At 37.1% G+C, this 18,535-nt stretch overlaps 1 protein-coding gene across 2 annotated transcripts in view; it reads right to left on the bottom strand.

The window, feature by feature from the left end:
* Positions 1–3,429: 3,429 nt before the first annotated feature.
* TTC13 (tetratricopeptide repeat domain 13) overlaps positions 3,430–18,535 on the bottom strand; it is a 40,803-nt gene continuing 25,697 nt past the window's right edge. The window contains exons 16-23 of one of the 2 annotated variants that reach the window (XM_069010235.1): positions 15,792–15,875; positions 14,272–14,356; positions 11,889–11,998; positions 10,454–10,589; positions 9,755–9,834; positions 8,595–8,673; positions 6,970–7,049; positions 3,430–3,609 (exon numbers count right to left, since the gene is read on the bottom strand). In XM_069010235.1, coding sequence (XP_068866336.1) covers positions 3,486–3,609; positions 6,970–7,049; positions 8,595–8,673; positions 9,755–9,834; positions 10,454–10,589; positions 11,889–11,998; positions 14,272–14,356; positions 15,792–15,875 — 778 coding nt within the window. In that variant the 3' untranslated portion in view covers positions 3,430–3,485. The other variant, XM_069010236.1, reaches the window with a different exon arrangement.

The raw sequence follows: 18,535 nt of genomic DNA, 5'->3' as shown, positions 1-18,535 counted from the left end.
CAGTTATATAATCCTGTTTTGTTTGTTAAACTTGTTTGAGAGCGCTTACTTGAGCTCGCTTTCTTAGTCATCTGCATCACGCCCAGAGAAACAAGCCTTTTAAACACGTTTGCAGGCACACACACACTCACAGAGGTGTAATACAGGTTACACCTAACCCTCCCGTGATCTCCCATTAACCTCTTCTGTCCGCCACCAGGGGGTGGGTACGAAGTCAGTCGCAGGAGTAAGAAATGAGGACAAGGAAACCCAGACAATTGTACATGGTTGGTTTGGACAAGCAGTTTTTTTCTTCCCCACCACCCCTTCTCCACTCCCTCTGGTCTAATCCCTAAACCAAAACCCCTCCTTTTCGTAGTTCCAAAGATTGTCTGGTCAAGTGCCAATGCTGATTCCCCTTTCTCAATGAAAAAGACAAGGCATAATAAAACTTACAGGCTTACAAGACATTAGAACAAAATGAAGGCATAAAGCTAGGCACATTTTCCAGGCTGCTGTTCTTCCAGGAAAGTAACAACTCCTTTCCTCCTTAATGAAATGTAGTAGAGGTTTCTTATACTTCTAAACAGAAGAAGCAAATAGTGCTTATTTCTAGTGGGATAGAAGAAGGTACTTAAGAACAGAATGTTGGGAAAATGTGTGTGTCACAAATGGACAGTAACCCAATTATTTCAAAGAAAACTCCAAGCCTCCTTCATCCTTACTTGCAAAGAAATACCTACTTATGCCCTTTATAGAAATTCTGATCAACCAAGTTTAGAATGCATGTTCATTGGTACTAAACAGGTGGTCAAATTTGCCTTTGTTATGGTTTGGTTAATGACCCTTGGGTCTGCATAGGAAATTCTGCCTTTTTTTTTTCTCCTGATGAGTTTTACTTACTCAGAATCACACTTATCCTTCCAAAAGCATAGAAGCATTACAAAGTGTGTCAGTGCTTACTAAAGGCTAAAATCTTGGATTCCAAACAGCTATTTCCCCACTTTTCTACATTTCCTTGTATTTAGGGCACTCACCTATTACGCACCCCTCATCAGATATATGGACCTGAACTTAACAAGCAAACAAGGAGAAGAGAAAAACAGGCTTTAGGAAAAACGGGTTTAGACATGGGCATACCATTTGCTTTCTGATATTTGCAAAGCAAATGGTGATTTCTACAGTTCAAGATATTGCACATTAGATCATTCTACCCTTGGCTGGATGTTGGGTCACAATTTTTGATCAAATCAAACCATGTTATTATTACCAGTGTAGCTCCAGTACAGTGCATGCAAACTTTGAAATACATTCTAAGCCTACTTTCAGACATACAAGAAATAGGATTAAAAAGTGAACAAAAAATCTGCTTCATACAGTGTTACTTCCCTGTGCTAATAAATCTGGTAAACAGTACCATAAATTAAGGCAAGAAGTTAGTATTTTAAGAGTCTGTTCTTAGAGAGGAAGCAACAGCAACATTTGTTTCATGTGGAAGGAAAGCATGTTCTTTCCTTACCCTTGTGTTTTCAATGTACAATCCTAGGATACAAAAATTCATGAAAAAAGACTTCCATAGGTACATATGCACCCTGGACTAATTTAAATTGGAAGCACACTTTTGAAGTGGGTCTTCTCATTTTCTCCATTTACCACATTTTGGTTCACAGTGCTGAGAGATACCTGTTGTTTCATCCAATAGGTAAGTCCAGACTGGAATATGCATTGCTAATATTCAGCCTAAATGCAACAAGCAGCCAGTTCATCAACTAGACAGACAAAAGTAAAACTCCAAAATGCCTGTAATGTGTCTGGGATGTACTGCTTCCCAATGAAGATACAGTATGCACCCATTTTCTGGGATTCATTTTTTACCTCCATGAAAATCCTGCATACAGAAACTTTTAGGTCTCTAGCTACCCATATCTGTCCCATTCTGCAAATAAGGTAACAAACAGTGAAATCTAAATCAAAAGAGCTTTTCATATAATGGATGTCAGTATTCACCACAGCTTCTAACCTTGTGGCACTTCCAGCCCCTGTTCTTAACACACAGAGCCCACTTTGAATCCAATAAATACTTTCGTGGAATAATCAAGGAGAAACCCTCCATTCCATAAATTCACCCCATTGTCAATCCCACTGAAGTTAAGTCACCTGTATCAACATTCTTGATGCTTTGCTGCATTCCTTTCTTCATTAAAGAGGGGACTGAGATTGCACTGCACTGTACTCAGAGAAAAGCAACCACACCACTGCTATTGGTACACTTGGGGTATATGCAGGATCTTTTCCCCTCTTCCTTGGTAACTTATTCTTTTGCATATTCCATGTTACCTGGTTAGGCCAGGTACTTGCAATTGCCCAGCAAAGCCCAAACCTCTGGGAAACTGGAAGAATATTCATGTAGAAAATGACAGCAACAGAATCAAATTTAAGCAGTTGAAAGCTGTACCTGAAACAGAACAATTCTGTACATTTCCTGAAATAGTGAATATTCAGGTAGGAAAAAAAGTTTATCAAAGCCACTAAGGAAACCAGATATTTGACCCACGATTGCTTGCTGTTTCTGCAATCACTTAACCTGACAAAGAGCTCTAAGGTCACGGAGCTGAAGCTAAAATAAGAATAATTCAGTAAGGACTCACCAGAAGTACCATCATCACTATTACAACCAGAAATTGGTTCATGGTACTGTCCATGCTATTTGGACTGAAATAGCCCTGCCCTCAGGAAACCTGTCTTTCCAGAATTCTGCCAAGTCTGTGCAACAAACACAACTCAAGGAACCCCAGCTAGTGCTCCTAGCATACTTCAATCCTGTCAATCCGTTGAGAACTTTTGCCAACCACCACCACCAATGGGTACTTGGAAAGGGAGATCATTGTGTTTCTGACATTTATTCACCAAGAGCGTAACTCCAATATGTAATATGTATTTTGTTTGTAGTTATATGTAATTATATGTGATTTGTTTGGTTTTGTTTCCAAATGATGTTTCCCTGAACCCCATTCTTTTAAGCTGACATCTATTCCTTCACTGGACTGCACTACATGAAATGCCTGTGTATTCTCCAATTACTCACATATGGTACAGCTCTAAAATTTCTGTGCAAAATTCAGAGGTTTTGAAAAAAAAACAATGAGAAGTAGTATAGCATTATTTCCAATGAAGATTACTTTTCTTTTTTTTTTCTTGAATAAATTTTCACCTGCAGTATGTTCAGTTCATAACTGTGATCAAGCTTCTTACTGCTCTTCAGTTTGGCCCCTGCATAACTATTTCTCTTAGAGTGTGACTTAATATGAAAAATCAGTTGTTCTACTTCTTTTTTCCTTTTTTATATTCCTGGTCACAGAAAGATTTCTTTTACTTTGGTGATAAATAGTCAAGTAAGTTTGTTCTATTAAAAAAAAAACCCAAAACAAAATCAAACCATTTTGACCATAATTTGCCGTTCAAAATAATTTATGAAGCGGAACCTCTTGGCCTTTTATTTGTATAAATTATACAACAACTATAGTTTTTTTTAGACAGTGAGATGAGTCTGTATTTAGTACTTCAATCATTGTTCTCAGGGTTGGAAAAGTCTCTGTTACTGATGGTAGACTCTTGTAAGAAGGTGAAATACTGAAAGAGAAAAAAAAAAAGTTATTTTTTGATGAGTTTTATAATTTACCTGCAAGTTAACACATTAACTTAGACTTCTTTCTCCAACAAATTTGGGACCTGTGTCAAGAATCAACCCCATGCAACAGGCTTGGGGCAAAGTGGCTGGAAAGCTGCGGGGCAGAGAAGAATCTGTGTGTCCTGGTTGACAGCAGCTGAACATGAGCCAGCAGTGTGGCCAAGAAGGCCAATGGCATCCTGGCCTCTATCAGCAATAGTGTGGCCAGTAGGACCAGGGCAGTGATTGTCCCCCTGTACTCGGCACTGGTGAGGCCACACCTCAAGTCCCATGTCCAGTTTTAGACCCCTCACTGCAAGCAGGACACTGAGGTGCTGGAGTGAGTCCAGAGAAGGGCAATGGAGCTGGTGAAGTGCCTGGAACACAAGTCTTAGGAGAAGCAGCTGAGGGAGCTGGGGTTGTTTAGCCTGGAGAAAAGGAGGCTCAGGAGCCACCTTACTGCTCTCTACAACCACCTGGTAGGTGTAGCCTGGAGGGTGTAGCCAGGTGGGGCTTGGTCTCTTCTCTTATGTTAACAAGGGGCAAGACCAGAGGAAACTGCCTCAAGCTGTGCCAGGGAAGGTTTAGATTGGATATTAGGAAATATTTCTTCACGGGAAGGGTGAAGACATTGGAATAAGCTGCCCAGGGAAATGGTGCAATCACCATTCCTGGAAGCAATAAAAGAGTGTGTGGATGCAGCACTTGTGGACATAGTTTAGTGGTGAACACAGTGCTGCTGGATTAGCAGCATTGGAAGTTGGACTCTATGATCTTAAAGTTTTTTCCCAACCTTAATGATTCAATGATTCTCAGACTGTTGTTCACAACCAGCTCTTGCTTTTCATGATGCCTCTGTCACCATACAGAATGAAAACAGTGACTACATAGAAGAGCTTTCAAAAGCAGCAGAAGTTAAAGAAGAAATGTATTGCTTTAAGTCTTCCAGCCTTATTTAGCATATCCACTATTATTTGTCTACTACAGACAAATTAGACACTGAGGCTAATTATCTTCATATTATTACATCAAGTCCTTTGGGCTGTAGTTCTTCAGATGTTTTTTTTTCTCTCAACAAAGTCAACTTTAGCATTTTCTCCACTTTGGCTCATTTCCTCACCTATTATACATCTCTAATTTGACCCAGCAATACTCTAGGTTGTACTATCCTACAAACGGTATTGATTAAAAAGAAATTGTTTTGGCAAGTTTATTTTTAACACAAATGAGCTCCGTGATCTGGTTTGACATGGATTCCCATAAATTTCAACACAGCTGAGGGAGTCAGAAACACATGAGTAGCACTGAAATGGCTTAAGCTGACTTTATTCCCAAGAGAGAAGTTTCTCTTTGGTAAAGATATGTCTTAAAAAAAAAAGAAACCCACAAAACAAAAACCAGCATGACTAGAGGATTAATAAAGAAGAGTACATAATTGAGAGAATTACAGAAAAAATTGTGGGAACCATAAATATTTTACATTTCTAAGACAAGCACGTCTCAATATTTGTGCAGACTACTTTTAATAAAAACCACAACTTGGTACACATATAGTTTTGAAATGTCAATCCTTAATGATTACTGAATTTGACTCATTTACAAGTAGATTTTTAGCCTGAGTTGGACAAAGATGTCCTTGAATCTTATTAGCCTTCTTCATTTAGGAAGGGATTTTATAGTCTAGTGAAATTCACCAGGCTCAGAACCCCTGATAATAAACAACACTAATCAGTATGAGATACTCGGCACTAAGAGCAGCTGCTGAGTTCCACAGTGTCTAGGAAGCTGGACCAGACCTCAGGAGATGTGATCTAAGATCATGTTCAAAGCAAGGTCAACCAAAAAGTCAAATCAGCATGTCAGGGCTTTATCCTGCCAAGTCTTGAAAATCTCCAGCGGTAGAGACTGCACAGCCTCTTTGGGCAGTCTGCGAATGAAAAGATTATGCCAAGTCTAAACGTCATTTCAACTCATGCACATTTTTGTCTTCCCACCAAACACTCACAGTTCCTGCAGAGCTGCTGTTAGATCAAAGCCTTATCTTCTCCAGGCTGAACAAGCCCAACTCTCTCCACCCATACAGGTGGCTCTCAACTGAATTTGTTCTGGTTTATCATCTAGTTTATCTGATGCGGTATTTTAGGTGTGGTCTAAAGTGCTGAATAGCCCCTAAATCTGATTATCCAAACACCTTCTTAATCCATCTAGTTTGTCCTGACCATAATGTGCTATCTTGATATGAGAGTAGTGCAGGACTCCTTGCTGAAGTAAAAATAAACAACATTGATTGCTCTCATCATCCCCAAAAGTCAGTTTTTACCACAGAGAACCATCACTGGGTCAAACATTTCGTAAGATGACATTGATTGCTTTCTGTGACCTTTTCCTTCATATAAACTGAAATGCTTTCCTAGAAGACTCACTTCATGACTTTCCCAGGAACCAAAATGAGGCTGACCAGCCTACAGTTTCCCTGGGTTTCCTTTTGGCCTTCCTGACAAGGAACTCAAGACTTCCTTTCCTGCACTAACCGAGAATGTCCCCTGATGTGCACCATGTTTCCAAGATTATAGATGGCCCTGTAAGGACTTTGGACAACTCTCTCAGAACCCTTTAAGTGTCTTGACCCTGACTTGGAAGTATACTAGAACTGATGGTGTGTCTGGCCTGATTTTTAGATTTTGTGTGGTTAATAACCAGTAGGGGACCAATCAAATGCACCAGATTCATAATATTAATTCCTTGTCAATGCATGCAGTATTAAATTATAAATTCACATGAAAATCAAAATTTTAAAGCATTGCACAAAAGTCATGCACCTATACTAAGTAATGTAATTCTCTGTACTCAAAATGTCCATCTACTTTGAAAACACTTATTCTCTGAATCAAAATAGCACTAAAGGATAAGCAAATTACTGTGGATATGTAGTTTGAAGAGATCCATAAGAATTTTTAAAAAAGGTCAAAATTTCCCCTTGCTTTGTTCACTCATTGACAGAGCTACTAATGATAAGCCATAATATAAAAAGACAAATTTGACCCACTGGACAAAATGAAGAAAATATTAACCCAAATAATTTCCTCAGAGGATAATACATAACTGAACGTCTGGACTACTAACTACTCTGTTAGACTAGAAATACACTACTCTGTGTATAAATGCAAATCTTGTCTGATCAATTCCAAAGAGTGTTAAAAAATACACTGAATCCTTTACTAAACTCATAATTTCTAAGTAACATTTCTTAGTATAGGTTTGAATTTTACACATAGTCTTTCATAGTTTATTTCCCCATTCCCCATCTGAACAAAAGGATTTACCTTTTTAGATTCATCCAGCTCCTTGCTATTTTGCTAAAAGCTTCAGACCCTGGTGCGGTCATGGCTTCAAAATCAACCAGCTGAAAATGCAAGAAAACAAAAAAAATATTAAGAAATTACAGAATTTTTAAGTTCTCTAACTTGAAGAATGGCTTTGAGGGCTTTGCTACCTATGTTCTTGGTAAGACATGAGTAAGCTTACAAACCAGTCTGTGCCCTGACTGCTTTGTCCCTCACCATCAGTTTGAAATCAGCATTCAGGCCAGGCACTAAAATTCTCTGTGGGGTTTGCACACCCCACCATGATACTCGAAGCTACACTGGCCATGGCTACTGAATGACCTGCCAGGCAACAACAGGACTCTTGACTACTGTGCACCTTTGACTTCAGAGCAGCCTGAAAATGCCTGCTGTCATAAGCCTGGGACCAGCTTAGCCCTTCTAACAACTCTGGCAAAAAAACAAATTCCAGTTTCATTCAACCGGGGAAAACAACCTCTTCCACACTGTGAAAACTTTCCTAAAAAACAGGTTTATTCAGATTCAGGAACTCTGTTTCAGTAAAAGCCATCAAATGTAAAGATGTCCCCAGTGTTCCTGTAAGTCAGAAATCCTGCTTAGTAGTAATCCTGAAACTGCTTGCTGGCATAAAATCAGTCAGCAAAATACTACTCTATCAAGTCCTAAGAAACTGCTTAAGAAAGCCCACGTAAGTATTTTACCTTAGCGTGAACTCCCTCAGAATGGGGAAGATACCAGCTTCATGGTGTACTGAAAAGCTTTCTTGCTGCTAAGCAAATGCAGTTTGCTCCTAAAAGCTACTAGAGTTCACTGTACTCAAAAGGAGTACATTGTTTTCAGGGCTTTCCAGAACAAAATAGAAAGTCATCCTTTCTTCAGTTATCCATGCAGGATATTTTCTTCAACAACTTGGATTCTTTTGACAATACTTTAAAGAGACAGGGGTGTTCTCACTCCTTTCATGCTGTAAAGGTAATACAGCTAACAACCCCCAATTATTGAAGAAAAGGAATCCTTTACTGAGCAAGGTGGTATAATACTCAAATGTAGTCACTTTATTGAGCACAGTGGTATAATATTCAAATTTAGTCACTTAAAAATTAGGACTTAATTCAAATTCAGCAGAATACAGAGGGGAAGGAGAAATCAAAAGAAGTTGCAAATCCATTTCTACTTACCAAGCCCTAAAAGCTCTACAATACACTGAGAGTACAGACAGAAAATCTCTGCTGTGTGCCAGAAGAGTGACTTTTCCTGCCCCAGTATTCTCAGAACCCTTCTCAAAGCAAGCTGAAAAGAGCATCTCAGCCCACCAGAAATGCTTCACTAACAGATCTGTAATTCCTATGAGACCATACTGCTACAATTTGACAAATCCAAATTATTGCACATACCATCTCCAAATTCACCTGCTGTCAGAATAGCAATGGAATTTTCAACACTCTCCGGCTGCAAGACATCACAGACTGCAGCTAACCCATCTCCAGCAAATAAGCATGCAATTTCTTTTTTTTTTTTTGTTCTTACAGCTCTTTCCCCACACTTACAAGTATTACTTCCTCCATTAAGACTGAACTAGTGTATTTAGGTATTTTGATACTTGCCTTTCCTTTAGGAATTTTTCCTGATACTTCTTTTCCACTTGCCATTAATGCTCCCATTATCACTGAATAAGCTATCACACTAAAAGAATAAAATTAAAGACAACAAATGGAGTAGAAGTCTTTCCATAATGCTATTTAAGACTACAAAACAAATGGAACATCGCATTGTTTCATAGAAGGCTAGTAAAGATTACCATGCTAGTTATTTTAGAAGAAAAAAAAGCATGAAACACGTAAAAAGTGAAATCACTGAAGTTATGAACCTATGGGGTTTTACTACTGTTTCTACATTAGTTAGAACCATATTTTTAGACTTCAGAGTTCTTAAGACTCCACATGGCTGAAAACAAAGCAAGCTCCTGTTCCCAAGAAGATTAGCTGCAGCCCAGAAGAGTTTATGAACTCTACTGCAATAGAGCTAGAGGCACTGTAAAGCTGTTCAGTTATTTTTTTTTTGAACTGTGGATATCAGACAGAATTTCTCTTCATTTTTACATTCTATAAGAAAAATGGAAAATCTGATTATAAAATCCCAAAATCTCAGGGTTTTTTTCATATTGAACTGTATCTAGTAGTAATATTAAAGATATTAAGTGCTTTGTGGAACAGAAACTCCTAAGTCTTAGATGTAACCAGGTTTGCATTAAACTAGAATTCCAGTTGAAGAGTTCTGAGACATATGGAACTTTATCCTGTGGTTTCATTTAGTGACCCAAACAGTTGCAACAATTTACTAAAATAGTATTTTAGTGTATTTTATTAAAATAAGTTATGTCAAGTATATTTCATCTTAAATACACATTTCAGAAAAGCCTCAAGTGAAATGAGTGGTGTAACACAATATGGATTAGAAAACCAAGCGTTACAATTTAAAAATGACGCTTCTCAATGTGTGAGCTGATGTCTATAAATACAGACTACTCATCATTTTAAATATACATGCAGCTATGAATAGTTACCATCAGCAATTACAAACTAGCTTTTAAAACAATACTAAGTCAGTTCCCATTGTCATGGCAGCACAAAAGGAGAGACTGCGAAGGGCACACAGGTCTATTAAAAATAATATTAATATTAAAAAATATATTAACATACTGCAACACATGGACATTGTACAGCATGCATCCAAGGTAAAAGACATGATGAATACAAACACTAACCTAGATCCTCTTGAAAGTGGCATTAAATTATAGAAGTAATAAACTAGTGACAGGATCAAGTTGCAAACAGCATCTACTTCCTAAGAGAAAAAAAAAAAGTGTGAATCAGAGGTAATTTAATAGCCAGGTAGTAACTTATAAAGGTAAACATATTGCAAAGTCTTACGTTACTGAAATTACTGTCTTTTTAAGAACCATTTCAAATGCAAAAATGTCAAATTGTGAAGTTGAAGTCTGACTAACAGATGTTTAATCAAACTACTTTGTTATATCCCAAATGTAGTCAGATTCTCCTCGCACATCAAATCAGCACAAACACAGTTCTAGTGCCTGTCATGAATTCGTGTTACTCATGTGTAACCACCATGTGCCAAATCCTGAACAGTACTTACAGGGATGATGACGAAGGTGAACACAGACCCATGAGAAAAACAAGAAAAAACCAGGACACACTGTGATATTGAGACCTTGCCTGGACACTCTGGACACTCTCTAGTACTTCAGGCAAAGCACAGCAAATTTTACAGCTACAGACAGAATCACAGCAACTTCTTATGGTATTCATCATAACTGGGTTTAAGTAACTTTATTACTTAAGAACTCTGTCAAAAAGTATTAGAATAGGGACTACAGAAAAGAGAGTATAAAAGCATAAAAGGATTTTTTTCAAGGAATTAATAATTCCTTGAACAGCCTTACCCCCAGCTCTGCAGACAGAATTAGAATTTTTCCTTTAGCTGTTAAATCCTTATATAGCGCATCTATTTCTGCATGATACAGCTGTGTCCTCTCTTCTGTCGTCTGAGTTTCTACTGAAAATAGTATGTTCCCCACTCTATTAAGCAGATGGAAAAGAAAAGGAGGAAAGAAAATTTTTGAACAGAACTTGATGCATATCCAGGGTAAATTACAAATCTACTACAGTTACACATCACCTTTTTCCTATCATCTTCCCTAAGCAGGAGATACATGCATTACTTCCCCAAAATTCACTGAATTAAAAATGCCACATCACATTCTAAGTCTGAAAGAATATCTAAAGACTGCCACCAAGACTATCTGACAAGCATTAGTGTTTCACTTAAATTGTGGGTAAAAAATAAGAAATATCAAATTTTAAAATATCTTTACAGACTTAGGATTTTGGTATAGAATCTAGAGTGTAGTTTTTCTTCATTCCTAAACTACCAAAACGGGATTGTTTTGGTATTAAAGCATAGTTACAAACTATGGATCAAAACAGACTGAGTGATACTGAACAAAGGTTGTCCAGAACAAAGTTAGGCTATTTACTGACAACAAAATATTTTCCGCAAAATAGTGAGGCCATACACTTAATGCCATTTCACTGTATATAGGCCTGTGATTTAGAATGTAAAATGAAAAACAAGAGATACATTAACATTCTAGCAGGGAAGTTTGGCTTCCATGCCACTCATTGAAAGCAGACAAATTCTGGGAAAAATCCCAATGCATAGAATTTTAATTTTTAAAAGTTTTTATTTAATAGTAGGACAGCACTTCTAGCTTCAGACTTGCTCATTGTTCAGAAAGACAAGGAATCAGAATCCATAAAGTGAGAAATTTACTATCTCATCCAGAGAATGTATTCTCATACATGCAGGTACTATTTAAATTTTCACTTGCAGCTAGAAGGTGTGCAAACATCTGAATCATAAAAAAGGCCAAAATCTCAAATAGAAGAGAGTGTCTTCTACTCTTAGACCACAGAAATTTCCATTCCATTCAGGATTTCTCAGTCAACACAAAAGACAAGGTCTCACAAGAAGAAATGAATTTTGATATGTATAAAGATTGAGGTATTTGATAGTTTTCCCCTTCAGGCATTTTATAGTTTAAGCTGAAAAACAAGGTCTCTTTTCAATTTCGTGCTGTATGTTAGAGAATCAACTCAACAAGGCTTACGCCATCAGTGTTACCCATATTCCCCTTCTGTTTAAAACACAAAAGGAATCAAGTCCTCAAATGAATAAACTTTAGTTACTCACAAAAATGCCACTAGTGAAAAACAAAACCCACCTTATGCACACAGAAATGGCATTTCAGACAATTAATTGCTAATTAAGTTCATCGTTACTTCATGTACCCTAAACCCTGAAAATAGCAAACATACTTATCTCCCGTTATTGTAATTGTGAATCCATCATATTCTTTCCCTTGATCCTTCAAGCTGGGGACTTTTGTGTTCACAGTGAATCCATCTCTGGTTTTACTGTTAAACTGCTTTCAAAAGAAAAAAACCCGTAATATTAGAGGTAGCAGAGACAGACTGCCTACCTATTGCTTTGAAGCACCTAAAATACGTGGAGTAGAAACGAAAATGGACAAACTTAGGGAACAAAACAAAGTTTCTGTCAGCAACATTATTTCATTCATCCTTTATTTCCTTCTGAATGAAAACCAGAAATACTGAGTAAGGCATTCAACTTTATAACTAAATGGTGAATAAAAAGCGCTGTTTATGAAAAGCAACTGTACAAAGCAGTTCAAGTTGTACAGATTTCTCCCCAAGTTGCATGTTGATGGTAACCTTTTGGTGCAACAGTGTAAATGCAAAAGCAGGAACTTGAGACCCCATTTTATGTTTACACTAAGAAGTGTCTGCATTAGTCCAGGTGTGAATTCCAGAATACAACTCAAAGCAAAAGTTTCTTAACTGTGATCTAGTTTCAACTGATGTTCATCCTCATCAGGTGGAAAATATCTCTAGGTTTAAGAATTTTACAAAGTTACATTATCTAAGAGTAACACTGTAGCCAGAGACTTGTATAAACCAGGCAGAACTGCATTTAAGTAAAGCCAAAAGCCCAGCTTTCCAATACAGCATTCCCCAGCTACCCAAATAACCAGATTACATCACTATTAGAAAGACTTTCATTTTATATAGGCACTAATAACGACTAGCATGCACTAGTGTTTACTCAGGCAGTTATTTATATTAACCCAAAACCTGTGATGGAGGATATTTTGTTTTAAGAGAATCTGCATTTATTTTAAAGAAACTAAAAGCTTCTAATGAGACAGCATTCCACTTCGATACAGTTTGGAATGGGATGCAGGAGACTCAAACTGGACTGAAATGTACAGGTATGGAAACTGGGAAGACTATTTGCTGCCAGCTGAGACATTTACTTTAAAATAATAATGTACAGTGCACTATGTTTATATATTTTCATCATTCTGTTGGAGTAACCTGTATTTTTAACTCCACTAGTAGCTTTTTTTCTGGCCTACAATTCAAAAGTAATCATATTAGATACTCTACAGGGCCCTACTTGCACATTTGTGTGTCAGTAGGGAATACTCAGTTGTTCACTCAACCCAACAAGACTACCTCTTCATCAAAAACTTTTGTTTAGGTTCAGTTTGTATCCACTGGCTTCATCTTTCAAAGCCAAGAACAAGACAGTAATATAAAAAGGACCTCTGAAATTAGGGTGTCTTCAAAGAACATACTTTCACAACACATTATAAAAACCCATAGAAAAATTTAGTGCTTAAGCCACGTAGCCCCTGCAAAGATAATTGTAGTGCACGAGTGAGCACTAGTACCAAGAACACATCCAAAGCCAGACAGTCTGTCAGGAGTAGCAGCAATGATGCTTCAGAGAACTCTGCTCTATGGCAACCCGGCTGCTTTGCTTACATACTAAATTCCAATGCGGACACACAAGATAAGAAAGCAATGAATTTCTCTCTATTTAGCATGACTGTTTCTTCCCAAATTTTACTCTGCTCTAGTTAAAATCTTGTACAATCCTTTAAAAAGACATACTTTGTAACATAGTTTCCCTAAACCCAAATACGCACTGCTCACCCTAGATTAATTTGGAGGAAGGGGGGAATAGGTGAACACCTTTTACTTACCCAGCTCAAGCCTTACTATTTAAGTTAAGAGTATAAATCATTTTGCAGGTCATATATCCAAAGCCCTTCTACAAAGACCACCACCAGCAGGAAGAAAATCTGCAAGTTTCCCACCTCTTTTTTGCCAGGTCTTCCTAAGCACGAAAATGTTATCCAGGATTTCATTTTAGCTATCAGTCACTAAAGGAAACTATTCCCCCACCTCCCCATGCCAGCCCCACCACATACTGACCTGCACCAATGAACCTAAGTAAAAACAGCTTCCATATTCCTAATCTTTCAGGCACATTAATCAATTTTTTCCTCCCTATTGTACAGGCATAGAGTGAGCCCACTATGGCAGATCTGATCACAAACCCTCTTGGTTGAGAAGGCTGGCTTCAAAGAATTACATTCAACATTTTGTTCTCCGATCATTTTGTTACCAATTCATAGTTAGGCCAAGGATTTCAAATATACATCACCCATTTGCACATATCAAAGGGAAGGTCCAACCCTACATATGCAGATTTGGAGTAACCTGAACTACTATTTCCAGTTACTCATTTTAAGTTTATACACAATGGTTTTATTTTGAGGAACTGAATAACTTCCAGAACACCATATATTGAAGTTTTTCTATAATTTACCTTCATTATGGGAAGAAGATCTTCTACTTTATGTACCTTTTCCAAAGCTTCTCGTACCTCTAGCAGTCCTTTTGGATTATTAGCACTGCAAAAAAATTAAATATGCAATATAATAGTTGAACTTAAGTAGCATTTCTGGAAATTAACATACCTTTAACCGAATCAGCCATAGTGAAGTAAGTTATTTAAAGTTAATTTTTATTTTCTGGAAATTAGTTCCTTTATACTTGCCCACATTCTCTCCTGTATTTCAAAAAGTATATCAGCTCAGCTTATTTTTTTCAGCTTCAAACCTCAATTTGAGTATTCAGATTTTTGTTACTCTAATCAACTACTCTGTCTTACTTTTGCTATTGGCCACTCTAAAGCATCAAACAGTGTTTGCATGTGTGTGTGTGGGCAGGGGGTTCTAGATAAGGAAAGATGGAAGTAGAAGAGAGTTAACATTAGAAATATTCTTCACAAAATACACGCATCTGTGTAGCCTCAAAGGCAAGTAAATACTTCAGATGCAGGCACAGCTGGATCATGAAGAAACCTGTTGAATTACTGCTCTAATAAGTATTAATTACACTATACCAGTTTTTAAGAACAGCATTATTTTAGAAATCACAGCACCAGTTGGTCTGGTTTAAGGTCAAATGCTACTGGGCGTACTCTGAACAAACTTCCTAGCAACAGAGGACAGACTGCCAGTTACCACAGAGCTTATGTATTTTCAGCAACTACCACAAATTTTCTAAAATGTAAATGTTTTCAGCTGTTGCAAGGATTTTCTACACTTTCATTTTTTGATATTTAAGTAGTATAATGAGATTGAAAAACAGAACTCAGTATTTAATATGTTACCAGGCCAAAGGAAAATTATAGGATTTAAAGCTAAAAGAGCTTTTTATTTTATGTTATCGAATACTGAGCCACAGTATTCAGTACAGATGCCAACATCAATTTTCATATAACCTTTAGTCACATTATTTCACTCAAAAGTCTACAACTCTCTTCAGTTCCAGGACAGCATCTACCAACCCATCTATGTAACAGACAGTAAAGGTTCTCTGCTCATTTCAAACTACTTGCCAGAAACCTGTTTCAATGAAAATTACCTTCCGTATCTTCTTTTCTCTTTTTTCCTCACTTCTTAATAAATTAATCTCAATAGTCAGAGTAACTGTACTTGATTCTACCACGAGGAAACCCAACATCTTTAATAAATCATATGCTTAGAAAGAATAAAGATCCAATCATGACAGAACCATGGCTACAAATTCAAAACAGTTATTAGTTTCTAGGTACACTGTAATTCACAGTGGTTTTTTCCTATTAGTTTAAGTTTCTTTATGTGGCAATGAATAGGATCTTCCATCTCCAACAGGAATTAAAACAATTATATCTACTAAGGAAACCAGAACTGAGTAAACTAAGAAAAAAATCTTTCAGACTTTCTGAAATTAATATTATGTAAATTTCAGATCACTATTACGAGGGGAACGAAGCAGGGGGAAAAAAAAATTGTAATTTACCCATGATAAACAAGGATCCTGTCTTTGATAAAATGAAGAATTTTTTCAAAGTATTCCAGGTACCGCATGTTAATGACCTGTCCCCTACAAAGGAAAAAAAAGGGTTTTTTGAAGTCTTGTTCTTCAACCCAACATTCCAGGACACAAATATTACTCATTAACATTTGACACCATTTTATTCACAGTTGCTCTGTAAATTAAAGGAATGAACCACGTAGGGTTTATCTACATGGTGAATTGCCAATCCCCCATTTTAAATATGGATTACATAGTGAACTTGCTCAAACTCACGTATCATTAGAATTTTTGTTCTCTGATAAACTACATTCCATGCATATTTCCCCATTTTCAGTGTGCCTAATTCCAGTAAATCTTATATATATATATTTACCAATTTGTACTGATGCCATGAAGATTTTTTGCCTTTGCTTTTATGCCCCTGTTATACCTTTTTTACTACTTCTGTATTCTTAGTGCTTTTTGCCTACATTCTTGGACTTGTTTGTCAAGCTGAGAGACTCAGCATTTTAGAAGCTTCGTAGCTAGAGATCAGTGTGCCCCAGACCCCAAGGTCCTCTCCAGAACACATTCTGTAAACGAAGATAGAACCATCCAGGAGAAGGCTCCTTGGGGAGGGGGGCTCACTTGAGCCTCTCATTGGGGAATTTTTTATAGATATGCTAATTAGGAAAACCTATAATGTTATACCCAATCTTCTGGGGTGTGCATTGCAGTGTGCATTTCAGTGCATTTGATCTGGACGTGTGCACCTAAGGATCCTTAAAATAAATACCAAGGTAAAATCCCTTTTTCCCTTCTAACTGTGTTTGACTCCTGATTTTAAGACCAGGAAAAGACATCAGTACAAGGTATAATCTTGCCTAGACTCACAGATACAACAAAACTAGAAAAGAATTCTCAATTTGCACATCTGGAGAACCAACACTCTCCAGTTTACATATTTGGCAATATACATACATGCCAAACATGTTGACCTGCTCTGACTGTCCACATATATTTTTCTTTATTCACCTATGTCCCTCTATATTGAATTAATTTTGCCTTGAATCCCAACAGTTACAAGTAGTAACTGAAAAACAAAAACATCGAAAAGGTGTTGCTTTTTCCCTTGGACAACTAAGTAAAAGAAACTCTATATTAAAATGTGGTAGAAACTTGTTAGGATTATAACCACTCTGAGAGGAAAAATTACATACCATTACTGCATTTGTAGGAGTCCTTCCTCTTCTCCCAGTCTACAAAACAAGATTTTATAAAGCAAGCGTTATCGCTCTCTGAGGAAGCAAAACCACTGTCAATCACAGGAAGCTGTGTACAGCTAGCTTTTTCTTTCCACTTTAAGTGATTTTTGGCAGCTCAAGTCCCTGCCTAATGCCTCACTTGACAGTCTCTCACCTTAGGAGGCCTAGTCTCAGAAAACCAGCAGAATCAGTCATCAAAAACTGAACAGAATTAGAACACATACACGAATCTGCACAGAGGAAAGGGAGGCAGGGAAAGCGGAAGGATGAAGACAAATCTAATATACATAATTTGCCCTTGTTGTACGTCCCATCATTTTCCATCTGTCTTAAAAAAATATCTGTACAACAGGCAGTAGTGTGTCAGTATAAGAAAGTGGATTTTCCTTTAGTGTCATATTGGAAAATATATCCAAAGCAGACCTATCATTCTATAAGGCCATCTAGAAGCTGTCGTACCAAAAAAGAATTTTGGTGGGTGGCCAAAAGTGATTTCTGTTTATTCCCACTCTTTCTCCTTGTTTAGTAAACAGTACCACCAAGAATTCAAAAGTTGCAGTGTTCCAGAGTGTCTTTTTTTTTAATAAGAACATTAAGCATATCATCAGTGTTTAGCTGATCACAAATCCTTGCTTTGTCTATGAAAACAACTAAAGCTTTCCAAAACATTTTCTCTACTTTAAATCAAACTTACTAGCTTTGATCATTTAAGCCAGAAAGAAGATAAGGGAAATTCACCCTTGTCTATAGATCAACAAAGAAAGTGACAGCTGACACACTTGCATCTTCAGAACATTAAGATCTGAAAGCCTATCAAAAATTGTGAACTGCAAGATGTTTCTTCTATATCTTTTAAAAAAGGTCCCCAAATTGACACAAAACAAACAAAAAAGGTTTTTGTTTTCTGACACACTCCAAACATTTTGCCATTCTGGAAAAGAAAAAAAAATCCAGCAGACACTGAATGCTAATGCCTCCATGAAAAGACTCATTTGACAGGAATAATTGAACAATACTGGACTTCCAATGCAGAGAATCTGAGTAAAGAAAATGGTTATGCTAACAGAGAGGTAATCCAAGTAGTTCTGCCCACAGAAATTCCTGGTATCTAATTCAGATGAAACAAAACCTACAGACAGCTTGAGCTCAGCATGACTAGATCTGTTACAAATACTAGAAGAACACCCAACTGCTGTTGCTGTTCTGGTTTGACTGAGCAGCTTTTATCTTAATATATATTATAACCATGCAAAGTGCTAGCTGCCAGTCTAAATCTATTGTTACACCTGGTTGTCAGGTAGCCATACTATTATAGAAAGAATTCAGCCTTAGTCAAATGGGTATGGGATAACTTTTGAATCATAACCTAACTATAAAACAAAGTATATCTTCCTGAAGGACAGTCAAAAGACAGTCATAAAGCCATCTCAGTTATCAAGAAAAGGGTATTAGCTCTGTGCCTGATTAGTCTCTTCAACCAGC

This window comes from Aphelocoma coerulescens, chromosome 3 (genome assembly GCF_041296385.1).
Source record: "Aphelocoma coerulescens isolate FSJ_1873_10779 chromosome 3, UR_Acoe_1.0, whole genome shotgun sequence".
Lineage (NCBI taxonomy): Eukaryota > Metazoa > Chordata > Aves > Passeriformes > Corvidae > Aphelocoma > Aphelocoma coerulescens.
This window is presented reverse-complemented; position numbering and strand designations above follow the sequence as displayed.